Source organism: Oreochromis niloticus, linkage group LG18, assembly GCF_001858045.2.
Source record: "Oreochromis niloticus isolate F11D_XX linkage group LG18, O_niloticus_UMD_NMBU, whole genome shotgun sequence".
Classification (NCBI taxonomy): Eukaryota; Metazoa; Chordata; class Actinopteri; order Cichliformes; family Cichlidae; genus Oreochromis; species Oreochromis niloticus.
The window spans coordinates 27,861,783-27,875,067 of record NC_031982.2 but is presented as its reverse complement, the minus strand read 5'-3'; the positions used below and the strand labels follow the sequence as shown (position 1 = coordinate 27,875,067).

The window sequence follows — 13,285 nt, the reverse complement described above, 5'->3', positions numbered from 1 at the left end:
ACTTCCATTTATCTGGCTTTACTCTGCAAGTCTGAAGATGTAAAGACATATGGATATGAAAAGATTCTAGAGCCGTTGTTGAGTGATCTTGTTACTTTGGAAAGTCAAGGGATTTTTATTGCACATCTTGGAGAATTTGTCAGGGGCACAATACAGTGTGTCATAGCAGATAATTTAGGAGCACACAGTATTTCTGGATTTATTGAGAGTTTTTCAGGTGAATACTTTTGCAGATTTTGTGAGGCCAAAAGATCTGATATTCAAGAAACAGAGGTTAGTTCAGGTGCGTTTACTCTGAGAAGCAAAGAGACACATGAAATGCATGTAAGTTCTGCACAGAGTAATGCAAAACCATGTCACGGTGTTAAAAGACGGTGTGTTTTCTCTGCACATCTCTCCCATTTCAGTGTTTGCAGTGGATATCCTCCAGATATTGCACATGACATTTTTGAGGGCATATTACTAGTTGAGTTGGCATACTGCCTGAATATCTTAATTTTGAAAAAATATTTTACACTTGACAGCCTCAATGAGTCCATTCTGACATTTCCCTACAAATGGGCAGACAAGAGTAATCGCCCTCATGCTATTCCCAGGACTTTCATGCAGAACAAAAGCATTGGAGGAAATGCTCATGAAAATTGGAGTCTCTTACGATTCCTTCCATTGTTGGTAGGACACTTGGTACCTCCAGATGAAACAGCTTGGCAGGTAATTTTGGACCTAAAGGACATTGTTGAACTAGTTGTTGCACCAGTACACACAGAACAATCAATTGCTTTCCTTGAGTCTAGAGTCTCTGACCACAGATGTAGGTTGAAAGAGCTGTTTCCAGGACTGAAGCTGTTACCAAAACATCATTTTGTGGAGCATTATCCACAGATGATTAAATTCTTTGGGCCACTTGTTGGCATGTGGACCATGAGGTTCGAGGCAAAGCACAGTTTTTTCAAACGGGTTGTTCGTCACACACGGTGCTTTAAAAATGTGCTACTGTCACTGGCAGTGAAACATCAGTTCATGATGGCATACCACTTGGAGTCTGTCACAACTGTAAGGCCAAGCCTAACTGTCTCAGCTGTTTCTACTGTCTCTGTTGACATTCTGCATCATGATGTACAGCGAGACTTGAAGATTAAATTCCCTGATATTACCCATATTCAGCTCACAAAGAATGCTTCTGTGAATGGAACAAACTACAGGCCTGGCATGATTGTAGTTTATGGCTCCTCTGCTGGATTGCCTGAATTTGCAGAAGTTGTCCAAATGGTTGTTGTGGAGGAAAACCTGAGCTTCATTGTCAAAGAGATGGGTGCCTGGTATAGGGAGCATTTTAGAGGTTTTGAACTTTTTCCCACATCACACATCTCCCTCGTTGATCTTGGTGCCTTGGTAGACCAGTACCCCTTGGCAGATTACAGGATTGGAGGCCGGCGAATGGTCATACTTAAAAGATTCATTCATATAGAAGGTAGTAAATGTTGTCTTCAATTGCATGTGTTCAGTTGCATGTGTTCAGTTGCAGTTATCTTCATGGCAACAGGAGGGGTACCACAAATTTTTAGCTTATTTTTAATAAAGATTGGATACTTCCCGCAAGGGTAATATTTTTTTCCATTACATTTGAGTTCTTTTGGCCAAACATGCCTCATGTTGTCATAGGTCTTAAAAAAAACATCATTGATGATGCTCAAAACATTTTGATAAAGGATGAATTGCAACACATACCACTAAAAGCAAAGTGACACTTTTTGAGGATTCTGGCTGACGTATGCAAAAAAACCCAGTATGAAGCTATAGAATAAAATTAAATAAACTGCTTTTTACCCGTAAACCTGTGTTGCAGTTCTGCACTCTCGTGCTCCCTAATAAAATTATTCAATGCAATATTTTAACTTTTTTTTTTTTCTCCTAATGTCTTTAAAAATCAGATTGAAGAATGGCAGAGCAGCTGAAGCTGAGAGTCATCGTGGCAGATGATGATTTTAGGAGACTTGACGTTCCATCTGGGATGCCAAGAACTTTGACTGATCTTCAGAGCACAATTCGCCAAGCATTTGGAATTGAAAGAGACTTTCGTATTCAATTCATGGATCCTGACTTCAACAATGAGTTTATGAACATAACATCAATGCAAGACATTCAAGACCGAAGTACAATCAAACTTGTGTACATGGCAAATCTGGATACAAGTGCATCTTTGTCAAAGCAGTATCCCACATGCAGTCTTGACTCTTCTGCAAGTCCAGAAAGTATTCAAAGAAACTCCAGTCTCTCATCGTCTTCATCCAACTCAGACAGCACCATAATTCTACCACAGTCAGACAGTGAGCTGAGATCATGTGCATGGCCTCGCGAGTTTACTATTCCTCGATTTTCATTCAATGTAGAGGTGCAACTTCAGCGTGGAAATGAGACCTTCAGAGAAACTGGAACTCGGCTCAAGATTACTCCAGGTGTTAAATCTGACATCTTAGAGAAGCTAGCTGAGGCGATTTTTCAGTTTACTGCTTATCCTCAAATTACCAAATAGATGAAGTTGCAGGGGCACTGATCAAAAAATTTCCTTGTCTGCGAGAGCCATCTGCCACAGGTTACTATGGCTGGATGATTAGCCTGAAATATAAGATGGCTAATTACAGGACAAAGATGCGCAACATTGGCTGTCCTGAAGTGACTATAAATGCTTTGAAAAACAAATCCAGTGATGATTGCCTCCCAGCCAAAAATGTTAAGAAACCTAAAAAGGCTGAGGTCAATTTTGTCCATTACACCCAGCTGGCGAAACGGATGACAGTCTAGAAAACATCAGGGTTGAGCTTTTGACCGACGTCAGACGAAGAAACAGTGCCTCAGATGTAAGGCAGAAGATGTCAAGAACATTTTCCTACCGTAGACAAGAGGTGGTGCAGGGAAGTCCAACTGCTGGGGAGTTTAAAGCTAGGTGGCCTGCACTTTTCCAGATTAATGAGGTAAAGGCATGCTTTTTTTGCTGAGTGTTCTTGTCAGTAATTCCTTATGTTATACATTAATTAATCTGGGCCACTTGGATTAAGACGAGTCCAAATATAGGCATAAAGAGGCTGGCATTTATAGTTATTGTGTCGTTAAATGCTTGACCTGTGTACCATACAGAGTATTTATGTGAGCAGCACTTAAAATACAAGTTGTGTATGAAAAACATAAGTGACTTAAAGTGTAGAAACATGAATAAAATGAATTTTTGATTTTTCTTATAAATACTTAAATAATCAAATATTTTTTTAAGTTTGCACTACATATAGGGCCCAAACTATTTTATAGTGAGTTTGATTATTGAAATGATTAATCATCTCAATAATTAATAGAGTGAGATTGAGTGAAATCAGATTATCAATTGTGAATTAACCTAAAACCTTTTATTTAGCTATTAGTTTTTAGTTAGCCTCAGATTGTTAAAAGCATGTGCTAAACAAATGTAAATTAAAAATGTGATGAACAAACTTTGTTGCTCATAAGATAAAAAATAAATGGGTCAAGTTAAAACCCCTAAGACCTCTCACCACCAAGAGGTGTTGACCTCACAGGTGAGACACTCCCACCAGCGGACAAAGAGCACAGGAAAATGTGTTGCCAACCACCTGAAACAGACAAATATCTGCTTTTTAAAACCCTTTAAACCCGGTAAATGGACTGATGCCATTCATTTCTTCTTTGATTAACAGTAGTAACATCCTTCATGCACTATATACTAACCCATATGCTAATCATGCTTTATGAAGTGATGGCAATTGCATTGTAGCATTTAATGAAGAAATAACAAAATAATCATACCAATGATTAAGCACCAGTCTTCTTTTTTTCTCTGTGTGTGTGATACAGGTAAATGCTGAATTCCAGCGTATTACAACACTTCAACTGGAGACGACCTTCGCGGCACAGTTAGACAGAATTACACCTCAGCTGATGACAGTTTTCCAGAAGAAGGGCGGTGTTTCTGGGCAGAAACTTGCCCACCACTTGCAGATCATGCAAGAGGTAAATCTGAATATTGCAAATTCTATTTGGATTTCTTTTGTCTTAAGTGGCAGGTCACTGGTGAGTCAAATAAGCCATTTTAGGTCACCAGCCAAGCAATCTAAATTTTGAAATTTCATATATAAATTTTATTTACTATGTTTGAACTGACTTATGATCAAATTTACTTATTGCGAATGTCAGACATTGTTGTTGTTGTTGTTTTCCAAATTGGTTTAATCAGCAACTCTCTTTAAACAGGCTGAAAGTGATGTTAAAGTGAAAAGGGAAGCAGTTCTCAGGGCACTTTGCCTCTACCTTGGTGAAGAGGACGGAAGCCTTATTCGGGAGTACTTGGTAAGTCGTCTGTGAAGGTTCTGAGTCATCCAGGTCATTGTAGTCAAAGGACTTTGCAAAGAAAAGCGTCTGGACTTCTTTGAGTTGCTTGAAGACGTTTCACCTCTCATCCGAGAAGCTTCTTCAGTTCTAAGGTCAAATGGTGGGGAGTCCCAGATTTAAACCTAGTGGGAGTATCCCCCCACAGAGGGACAAAAGGACCCCCTGATGATCCTCTAATCGCCTGAGCCAAGGTGTGAAATTGGGTGTGGGTCCCAATCAGCCAGGGTTTCGGGTGAGCTCATTGTGAAACCTGGCCCCACCCTATCATGTGAATTCCTGAGGTCAGATGGCCCAGGATGTGAGTGGGCGTTAAGGCGTCTGGGGAGGGAACTCAAAACTGGATTATAGATGGCAGACAGTTGGTGTCATCCCCTATGTAGCCGGTGTATCAGAGAAACTCAGGAGAGTTTTCTCCAAGCACGACATCCCAGTGTACTTCAGACCCAGCAACACACTCAGACAAAAACTGGTTCACCCGAAAGACAAAACTGCAAAACACAAACTTAACAACGTGGTGTATGCTGTACAGTGCAGCGAGGAATGCCCAGACCTCTACATTGGAGAGACCAAACAGCCACTTCACAAGTGCATGGCACAACATAGAAGAGCCACCTCCACAGGACAAGACTCAGCAGTCCACCTGCATCTTAAGGATAAAGGTCACTCTTTCGAGGATGCCAATGTTCACATTTTGGACAGAGAGGACAGATGGTTTGAAAGAGGCCATCTATGTCCACTGTGAGCGACCATCTTTGAACAGAGGCGGTGGTTTACGACACCAACTGTCTGCCATCTGTAATCCGGTTTTGAGATCCTTCCCAGACGCCTTAACGCCCACTCACATCCTGGGCCATCTGACCTCAGGAATTCACATGACAAGGTGGGGCCAGGTTTCACAATGAGCTCACCCGAAACCCTGGCTGATTGGGACCCACACCCAATTTCACACCTTGGCTCAGGCGATTAGAGGATCATCAGGGGTCCTTTTGTCCCTCTGTGGGGGGATACTCCCACTAGGTTTAAATCTGGGACTCCCCACCATTTGACCTTAGAACTGAAGAAGCTTCTCGGATGAGAGGTGAAACGTCTTCAAGCAACTTAAAGAAGTCCAGACGCTTTTCTTTGCAAAGTCCTTTGACTACTTGGTAAGTCATTGTTAGCAAGTCATCTATACACATACTTTTTAGATAGAGGTGTGTGTGTGTGTGTGTGTGTGTGTGTGTGTGTGCGCGTGCGCGCGCACACACACACACACACACACACACACACACACACACACGACTAGATTGGAATTTAATTGTAGAGTTAATTGTTTTTCTTTTACCTTTTTATTAAATGTTTAGGACATTGAAGGAGATGACATCCAGAGAGACCTGAAGAAGCACACCATGGGCATTTATGTCATCAACAAGGAGGATGGACAAAATGGACATTATGATGACATTGGAATATTTGTTGAAGGCGAGATTGTCATGGACAACATTGGATCTCCGGCCCAAGCTTGTGCATTGATGCTTGGAGTAATCTATGCACTAAACCTAGCCTACCCCAAGGAATTGAGGCACTATTATGAATTCATTCAGAAAGTGTTGATGGGATTGGGGGAGAGCTTTTCCCCATCCAAAGTCCTTGGGCTGAAGAACAAAATCGCTACTGGATAGGAAGATTTCTAAAACCACACATCCAGAGAATGCTGTTGTCAAAGGAGTTTGCAAAGAAAAGCGTCTGGACTTCTTTGAGTTGCTTGAAGACGTTTCACCTCTCATCCAAGAAGCTTCTTCAGTTCTAAGGTCAAATGGCCGAGAGTCCCAGATTTAAACCCAGTGGGAGTATCCCCCCAAGGAGGGACAAAGGACCCACTGGTGATCCTCTAATCACATGCGCCAAGGTGTGAAAGTGGGTGTGGGACCTAATCAGCCAGGGTTTCGGGTGAGCTCATTGTGAAACCTGGCCCCACCCTATCATGTGATTTCCTGAGGTCAGATGGCCCAGGATGTGAGTGGGCGTTAAGGCGTCTGGGGAGGGAACTCAAAACTGGATTATAGATGGCAGACAGTTGGTGTCGTAAACCACCGCCTCTGTTCAAAGATGGTCGCTCACAGTGGACATAGATGGCCTCTTTCACTCCTCTTTCAAACCATCTGTCCTCTCTGTCCAATATGTGAACATTGGCATCCTCGAAAGAGTGACCTTTATCCTTAAGATGCAGATGGACTGCTGAGTCTTGTCCTGTGGAGGTGGCTCTTCTATGCTGTGCCATGCGCTTGTGAAGTGGCTGTTTGGTCTCTCCAATGTAGAGGTCTGGGCATTCCTCGCTAGAGAGAATGCTGTTATGTAAATTACCAATGACTGGTGCTCTTGTGAATAGGAGTGAAACTCTTGTATAACCATCATTTGTTCTCACGTTATGTGTTATGTTTTGATTGAACATTTTAACTTTCAATAATGAATGTTTCATGTTTGGTACATTTGAGTAGCTTGAAGAGCAACTTTATAATTATTCAGTTTACCGAAGCAATTTTTCTTTATTCCGGTCCTTGATAGCTGCTGCCCTATAATCAGTGTTAACTCACCAGATTTAAAAAAACAAACAAACAAAAAAAACAAAATATATGCATGATTACCACACTGCAGCACACTGGTAACACTTTAAAGACTATTAATTGTTTTGCATGTAAAACATTCAGAATCCTCAAGGAAGGACTAGAATGGAAAGACAGTGGTCAATAAGCAGTAAGGAAAACACAAGTTTAGTTTTAAGTCTAATTACCTTATTAAAATGCAACTTCTAAATATGGATCGCAGAACAGCAAGTCTGAAACTTTGGTTAGTTTGTGGATGCATCAGTTTCTAATTGTGATACTTGTGATACACTGGCAGTGTTTTATTCTTTTTTAGAGGAAGAGAAACATTGGTTAACATTTCTCTTGTCTGTTGTTTCTGTTTTATTTGAATAGAGCTTTTTAAAGCTATTAGTTCATAGGCAAAAGGTTTGTAATTTGTATTATACAAATTACAGCGATTTCCCTTAGATGTGGATTCTTATTCTGTTTGCAACAAATTTTGTATTAATAAAAGATGTGAAAGAATTTTGTAGTTTTCATTATTGATGTTATTAAAAGAACTACAAATCAGGGTAAGCAATATTTTTTTTTTTTTTTTTTTTAAGTAAAATTTACTTAATTGAAATGGAGAGAAATTAACAATTTGATTGATTTGAATATAACTTTGGGACATAAGTTTAAAGGAAACAAATTATTCTGGTACACTTAACACGACCTTAGTTGGAATTACTAATATTATTTGACTAAGTCGTATCCACAACAGTTAAGTTAAAGTAGCTTAAAAATATGTGTTGGCTTTACTCGCTTAAATTAGATTCTGTGTACTTAAAAAATATTTCTGGATTCAAACAAATTTATTTCGTGCAACCACTTGTCATAAAAAATTTGAGTAAATTGAACAAAACATTTTTTTTCAGTGCACCTTAAAACATTTAGAAAATCAAAAACAGGAAGAAGACAGAAAAAGTACAGAAGTACATCTACAATCCACATCCACAATAAGTTATTGTTTATGTCTCTGCCTGATTTGAATAGGTCACTCTGACAAACATGTGACCTTAAGTTTAATGTTCACACTGAAAGCAGGCCTAGGGTGACTCGTTTAAACATACATATTCAGGCAGAACTGTCTGTTAATTAATAATTTAAAACATAAAGATCAAATGTTGGACTTCCAGCCCAAACACGTGACACCAAACAGCATTTAAAAAGAGGAGAGCCGAACAGTGTTGCCAACTTAGCGACTTTGTCGCTATATTTAGCGAGTTTTCAGACCCCCTAGCGACTTTTTTTCTATAAATTTTTTCTTAAATTCTAAAGGCTGTCATCGCCCTGTACGTATCATTAATTCTGAGACTGTGGCTAACTTCATTACGACCTTCTTAAACTTTGCCCTTTCTGATCCAGACTTCACTGACTTAAACTGTTACACACCTCCATTGGTTGATGATTTTGCCAATGCTATGCTATCCACCAGTTGTGCCATCTTAGATATTGTGGCCCCTAAAAAGATGAAGCGTCCCAGAACTTCTCATCAACCATGGCTAAATGACACTATACGAGCTTTACGTCGTGTCTGCCGTCAATCCGAAAGGAGGTGGAAAAAAGATAGGCTTCAAATATCCTATGACATTCTTTGTAGGAGCCGCTTTCTCTACCAGAACTCCGTAAAGGCAGCTAAAGCAGCTTTCCTATCAGACATTATTGAGACTAATAGCCACAACCCCCGAATGTTATTCAAAATTTTTAATTCAGTGATAAATCCCTGTCCGGACTCTTTGAGTTCGGCCTCTCAGGCTCTCTGTGAACAATTTCTTAATCATTTTAGTGGGAAAGTTTTATTACTGAAGGCTTCACACTCTCACTCTCTTGTGCTGAATCCCGTTCCGGTTTTAGGATGCATGTCCACCTTTTCTCACTTTGAGCTGCTATCACTCCCCACTCTTAAGGGAATAATTGAAAAACTGAGAAACTCGAATTCTGTGCATGATATCCTACCATCCCGAATTATCAAGGAAGGTTTTGAGGAAATTGGGCCTTGCATTTTATTCTTAATGAATTTATCATTGTTTGTGGGCTGTGTCCCGACTGCTTTTAAACATGCGGTAGTGCACCCCGTTCTTAAAAAAAGTAATTTTGATCAGAAAGACCCTGCCAATTATAGGCCAATCTCGAAGCTTCCGTTTTTATCAAAAATTTTAGAGAAAGCCGTCTTTCTCCAAATACAGGCTTATTTAGTTGCAAATAATATCACAGACAAATACCAGTCTAGTTTTAAGCCTCACCATAGCACTGAAACGGCCCTGCTAAGAGTCTATAATGATCTTCTTATATTTGCTGACTCTGGTCGCCCTGCCGTTTTAATTTTACTGGATCTGTCTTCAGCCTTTGACATGGTTGATCATAATATACTCTTGATGAGGCTAGAGCATGTTGTAGGCATCAAGGGTTCTGCCCTTAATTGGTTCAATTCTTACCTCACTGACAGATCCTACTCTGTTGTGATAGGAGGATACTCTTCCTCTGTTGCCCCTCTCTGCTGTGGTGTGCCCCAGGGGTCTGTCTTGGGCCCTTTATTATTCTCTTTGTATATGCTACCCTTGGGCTCCATATTTGAAAAATACAATATTTCTTACCACTTTTACGCTGATGACATTCAAATCTACTGTCAACTGACTGATGATTTGTCAGCATCACTGAACTCTCTGTATGATTGCCTGAGTGAGGTTAAAGATTGGCTGTCAGAAAATTCTCTTGTTTTAAATGAGAAAAAAACTGAAGTTATGTTGTTCGACAGCCATATTCCTCGAGACCAGCTTGTTGCCCTGCTGGGGCCCCTAGCTAACTCTCTCTCTGACTCTATGCGTAACCTGGGTGTCTATTTGGATAGCTCCTTTAAGCTCGATAAGCAAGTATCATCTGTAGTTAAATCTGTTTTTTTTCAACTGCGCCAGATTTCTAAAGCTAAGCATTATATACCACATAGGGACCTGGAAAAACTTATCCACGCTTTTGTTACCTCCAGGTTAGATTATTGTAATTCCCTCTACTGTGGTCTCCCAGCCTTCTCTCTTCGAAGGCTGCAACTCGTTCAAAATGCTGCGGCTCCCCTTCTTACTGGAACTAGGAAGTTTGACCCCATTACTCCAGCTCTTGTCGATCTACACTGGTTACCAATCAAATATCGTATTGAGTTTAAAATCTTGTTACTCACGTTTAAAATCCTGAATAACACTGCACCCAGCTACCTCACTGATCTCCTTAATTTGCACACCCCTTGTCGTGCATTAAGATCATCAGATCAATTACTTCTGGCCCAACCTAAGCTTAGACTGAAGACCAGAGGCGATCGTGCCTTTGCTTCAGCTGCACCCAAACTTTGGAATAGCCTCCCTGCTTCTATTCGAGCCTTGGATTCTGTCCAATCCTTTAAATCAAGATTAAAAGCATATCTGTTTGACTTGGCTTTCCTGACCAGTTAACACCCTTTTAATCTTTTAAATTTTAATCTGTTAAATCTTTTATTAGATTTTATTAAATTTATTATTATTTTTTATTAATTTTACTGCTGTTCTTGTCTTAGCAGATTTTGTATTTACCTAAATCTCCTGGTCTGTTAGTGCCTCTATCCTGTCTGTGCTAGTGCCTGATTTGTACCCTGTTATTGATTTATGTTGACTCTACATGTTACTGTGAAGCACTTTGGTGTGCCTTCGGGTTTTTAAATGTGCTATATAAATAAAATTGTATTGTATTGTATTGTATAAAAAGTCGCTAAAAAAAGACGTGAAAGCGCGTATCGCTTTTACTCTCAACAAGCAGCGGGTGCTGTAACGCAGTCAGTTCTTCTTTTAATCTTTTACTCTTATGCTGTTTTGTGGATCACAAGGTTTAAAACTACTTATAAACACACACAAACACAAAGTAACTCCACCAGAGTGCCTATTTCGGGTCACTTTTGCCGGTCCAAGCCCGGGTAAAGGAGCAGGGTTGGAATTGTGACATTAAAAAAACAATAATTGCTAAAAGAAATTTAATTTGTAGTTCTAAATAAACTCTAAATGCATTTAGGACGTTTTTTACTCACTTTATGTCTCTTCCACGATGTTATTTCTCTCTCCAACAACATAGGTTACAATTATATTAGCGTGACCAATTATGCAAATTAGGTGATGACGTCATTTAGCGACTTCTAGCGACTTTTAGGACAGCCAATAGCCTTTCCTTTCCTTTCCTTACTGAGGAGTTGGCAACACTGGAGCCGAATTCATCAGTAGTAGACACTTGGACTTGAAGTCAGGGTCAATACTTCATCTCTTAACGAACAGGTAAGAACCTGGATAAAGTTCAAGAAATTTAATTTTCTTTGTGTGTGTGAGGGGTGCCTTTCCCCCCAGCAGCGAATCCATCCTCAACGCTAATTAATCCTTTCAGAAAAATCTTTAAAATGTTCAAAGATTCTGACTGATGTTTATCTTTTTGGGTAATGATAAATAATGATATAATTAATAATGAAAACACTTTGAAACAGTCTGAAGATATTTTGAGAGTTGTTGAGAGTGAGTTTTGACAACACTAACAAAGGAAAGTGTCATTGCAAATGTTTTTGGTTTATTCACTTTCTCACAAATACCTGTAAACACTCGCGTTTTCTCCGGGTCTGCTCCTTCTCTAAAGCAGTGTTACTTTCGTTGACCAATATTAGTTTTGTCAACGACCTTTTTTTTCTGACGAAAACAAGACGACAACTAAATTATAAGTAGAAATGGTTTGGCTCTTCAACTCAACCAGTTTCACAAGTCTGTAAGTCCCTATAAAACTGGCACCGCTATCAAGGTCTGCAAGCATAAAAAAAAAAATATGGTTAGCTTCCTCCTGTAAGTGTCTGTAAGTGGTCGAAAAGTCCGCAAGTCTTGAAAATAGAATCAAATCAGACTTAAAGCCAAACCTTTAATTTCAAAGGACGTAACTGTCTGTCTCGTCTTTGTCTATGTGACTTTATTGTTTTAGTTATCTATGTGTATTGTTGTTTGGTTACTGAAAATGCAATTATTTTGAAACTGCAGGACAAAATTCTGTGATGAAATTTCACACTTTCGTCAAAGAATAAAAAGGAGATAAAAATGTTCGAGATCCAATCAGATTTAATTAAGTTGTGTAGAAAGGCGAGACGAGTTTCGAACCTCCCGAACATCTCCAATCACCGGTTTGCAGGCGATCTTTGCGCAAATACACCCGCAGGATGCTGAAGGATTTAACTGCTGTCTCGGCTGCTGATTAACGGTTTCAGTTCTCTTCACTGCGAAAACTCCATAAAAAGCGACAAATTCCATGTGTGAATTTTCATACAAGATATCTGCAAACAGGGGCATATCTGCAAAATTTATGCTGGAATTGTATGACAGCAGGAATGTGCATCAAGTACGTACGGTAGGACGTTTTGCCAACGCAGGAACGCATATCTGGTAACTCTGATTATGCAAAACACCGTTTTGCATAATCCGACTGTTAATTTTCCAATATTAACCCTTTCATCACACCTGGCCAAATTACTGTGACCCAAATGATTTACTAAAATCTTATTTTTGTGATAACTACACAGATTTCGGGGACAAAGGGGGAAAAAAGTAAAGTCATCGCGCGTAATTGGAGTGCATACACCCTGCGGAGACGGCAAAGTGCCTAATGCATGACTGTTACCGGTCAACTGCCACGCGCATTCCCAAAGCGTTATAATAATTTATATTGTTCTATTTATATTGTTCATAACTTAATGAAACTACACCAAAACACTTAAAGCTTTCTACTGCACAACAGGCGAAGTCCTTCATCTTGAGATGAACAAAGGAAGAGTAAAGCGAAGTCAGAACACTGCTGGAGACAGAGGACGGTGGGCAAACAAAACAGAATATCTTCTGGTCGTTGCAGGAAATGTGGTGGGTCTGGGCAACGTGTGGAGATTTCCTTATCTCTGCTACAAGAATGGTGGAGGTGAATTAAAAGGATCATTGCCTTGAGTAGCATAAAAAAGATCACATTCGATGCTACATAATCATCTTGGTTTGAATATTCTCAGGTGCCTTTCTGGTGCCATATTGTCTCTTAGCTGTGGTGTGTGGAATACCATTGTTCCTAATGGAGACTTCATTTGGTCAGTACACTCAAGAAGGATTTATCACCTGCTGGAGGAAACTGTGTCCACTGGCACAAGGTGAATTTGTTCAATTAAAATATTAAATCTGCAGGGAAAATAAGGTTTCAATGTTCATGTTGTATTAGCTCCACAGATGACAACATTTTAACCATCATTTTTATTTCCATTATAG

At 39.7% G+C, this 13,285-nt stretch overlaps 3 protein-coding genes across 5 annotated transcripts in view; all 3 read left to right on the top strand.

The window, feature by feature from the left end:
* LOC100701285 (sodium- and chloride-dependent GABA transporter 3) overlaps window positions 1-13,285 on the top strand; it is a 29,531-nt gene that overhangs the window by 10,809 nt on the left and 5,437 nt on the right. For 2 of the 3 annotated variants that reach the window (XR_003214983.1, XM_025900542.1), the window contains exons 1-3: window positions 11,200-11,287; window positions 12,777-12,950; window positions 13,036-13,170. Coding sequence is in view for 2 of the 3 variants with exons in the window: in XM_025900542.1 (XP_025756327.1) it covers window positions 12,797-12,950; window positions 13,036-13,170 (289 nt within the window). In the remaining variant the exon portion in view is untranslated. Of the gene's footprint in view, window positions 1-11,199; window positions 11,288-12,776; window positions 12,951-13,035; window positions 13,171-13,285 lie in introns of those variants that run through there. The other variant, XM_019348347.2, reaches the window with a different exon arrangement.
* On the top strand, window positions 3-2,516 carry LOC112842927 (uncharacterized). The gene is made up of 2 exons (XM_025900543.1): window positions 3-1,471; window positions 1,932-2,516. The coding sequence occupies exons 1-2, from the start codon at window positions 319-321 to the stop codon at window positions 1,934-1,936; spliced, it is 1,158 nt and encodes a 385-aa protein (XP_025756328.1). The 5' UTR covers window positions 3-318; the 3' UTR covers window positions 1,937-2,516.
* LOC109195701 (uncharacterized) lies at window positions 2,767-6,142 on the top strand. The gene is made up of 4 exons (XM_019348348.2): window positions 2,767-2,972; window positions 3,862-4,017; window positions 4,258-4,353; window positions 5,739-6,142. The coding sequence occupies exons 1-4, from the start codon at window positions 2,871-2,873 to the stop codon at window positions 6,054-6,056; spliced, it is 672 nt and encodes a 223-aa protein (XP_019203893.1). The 5' UTR covers window positions 2,767-2,870; the 3' UTR covers window positions 6,057-6,142.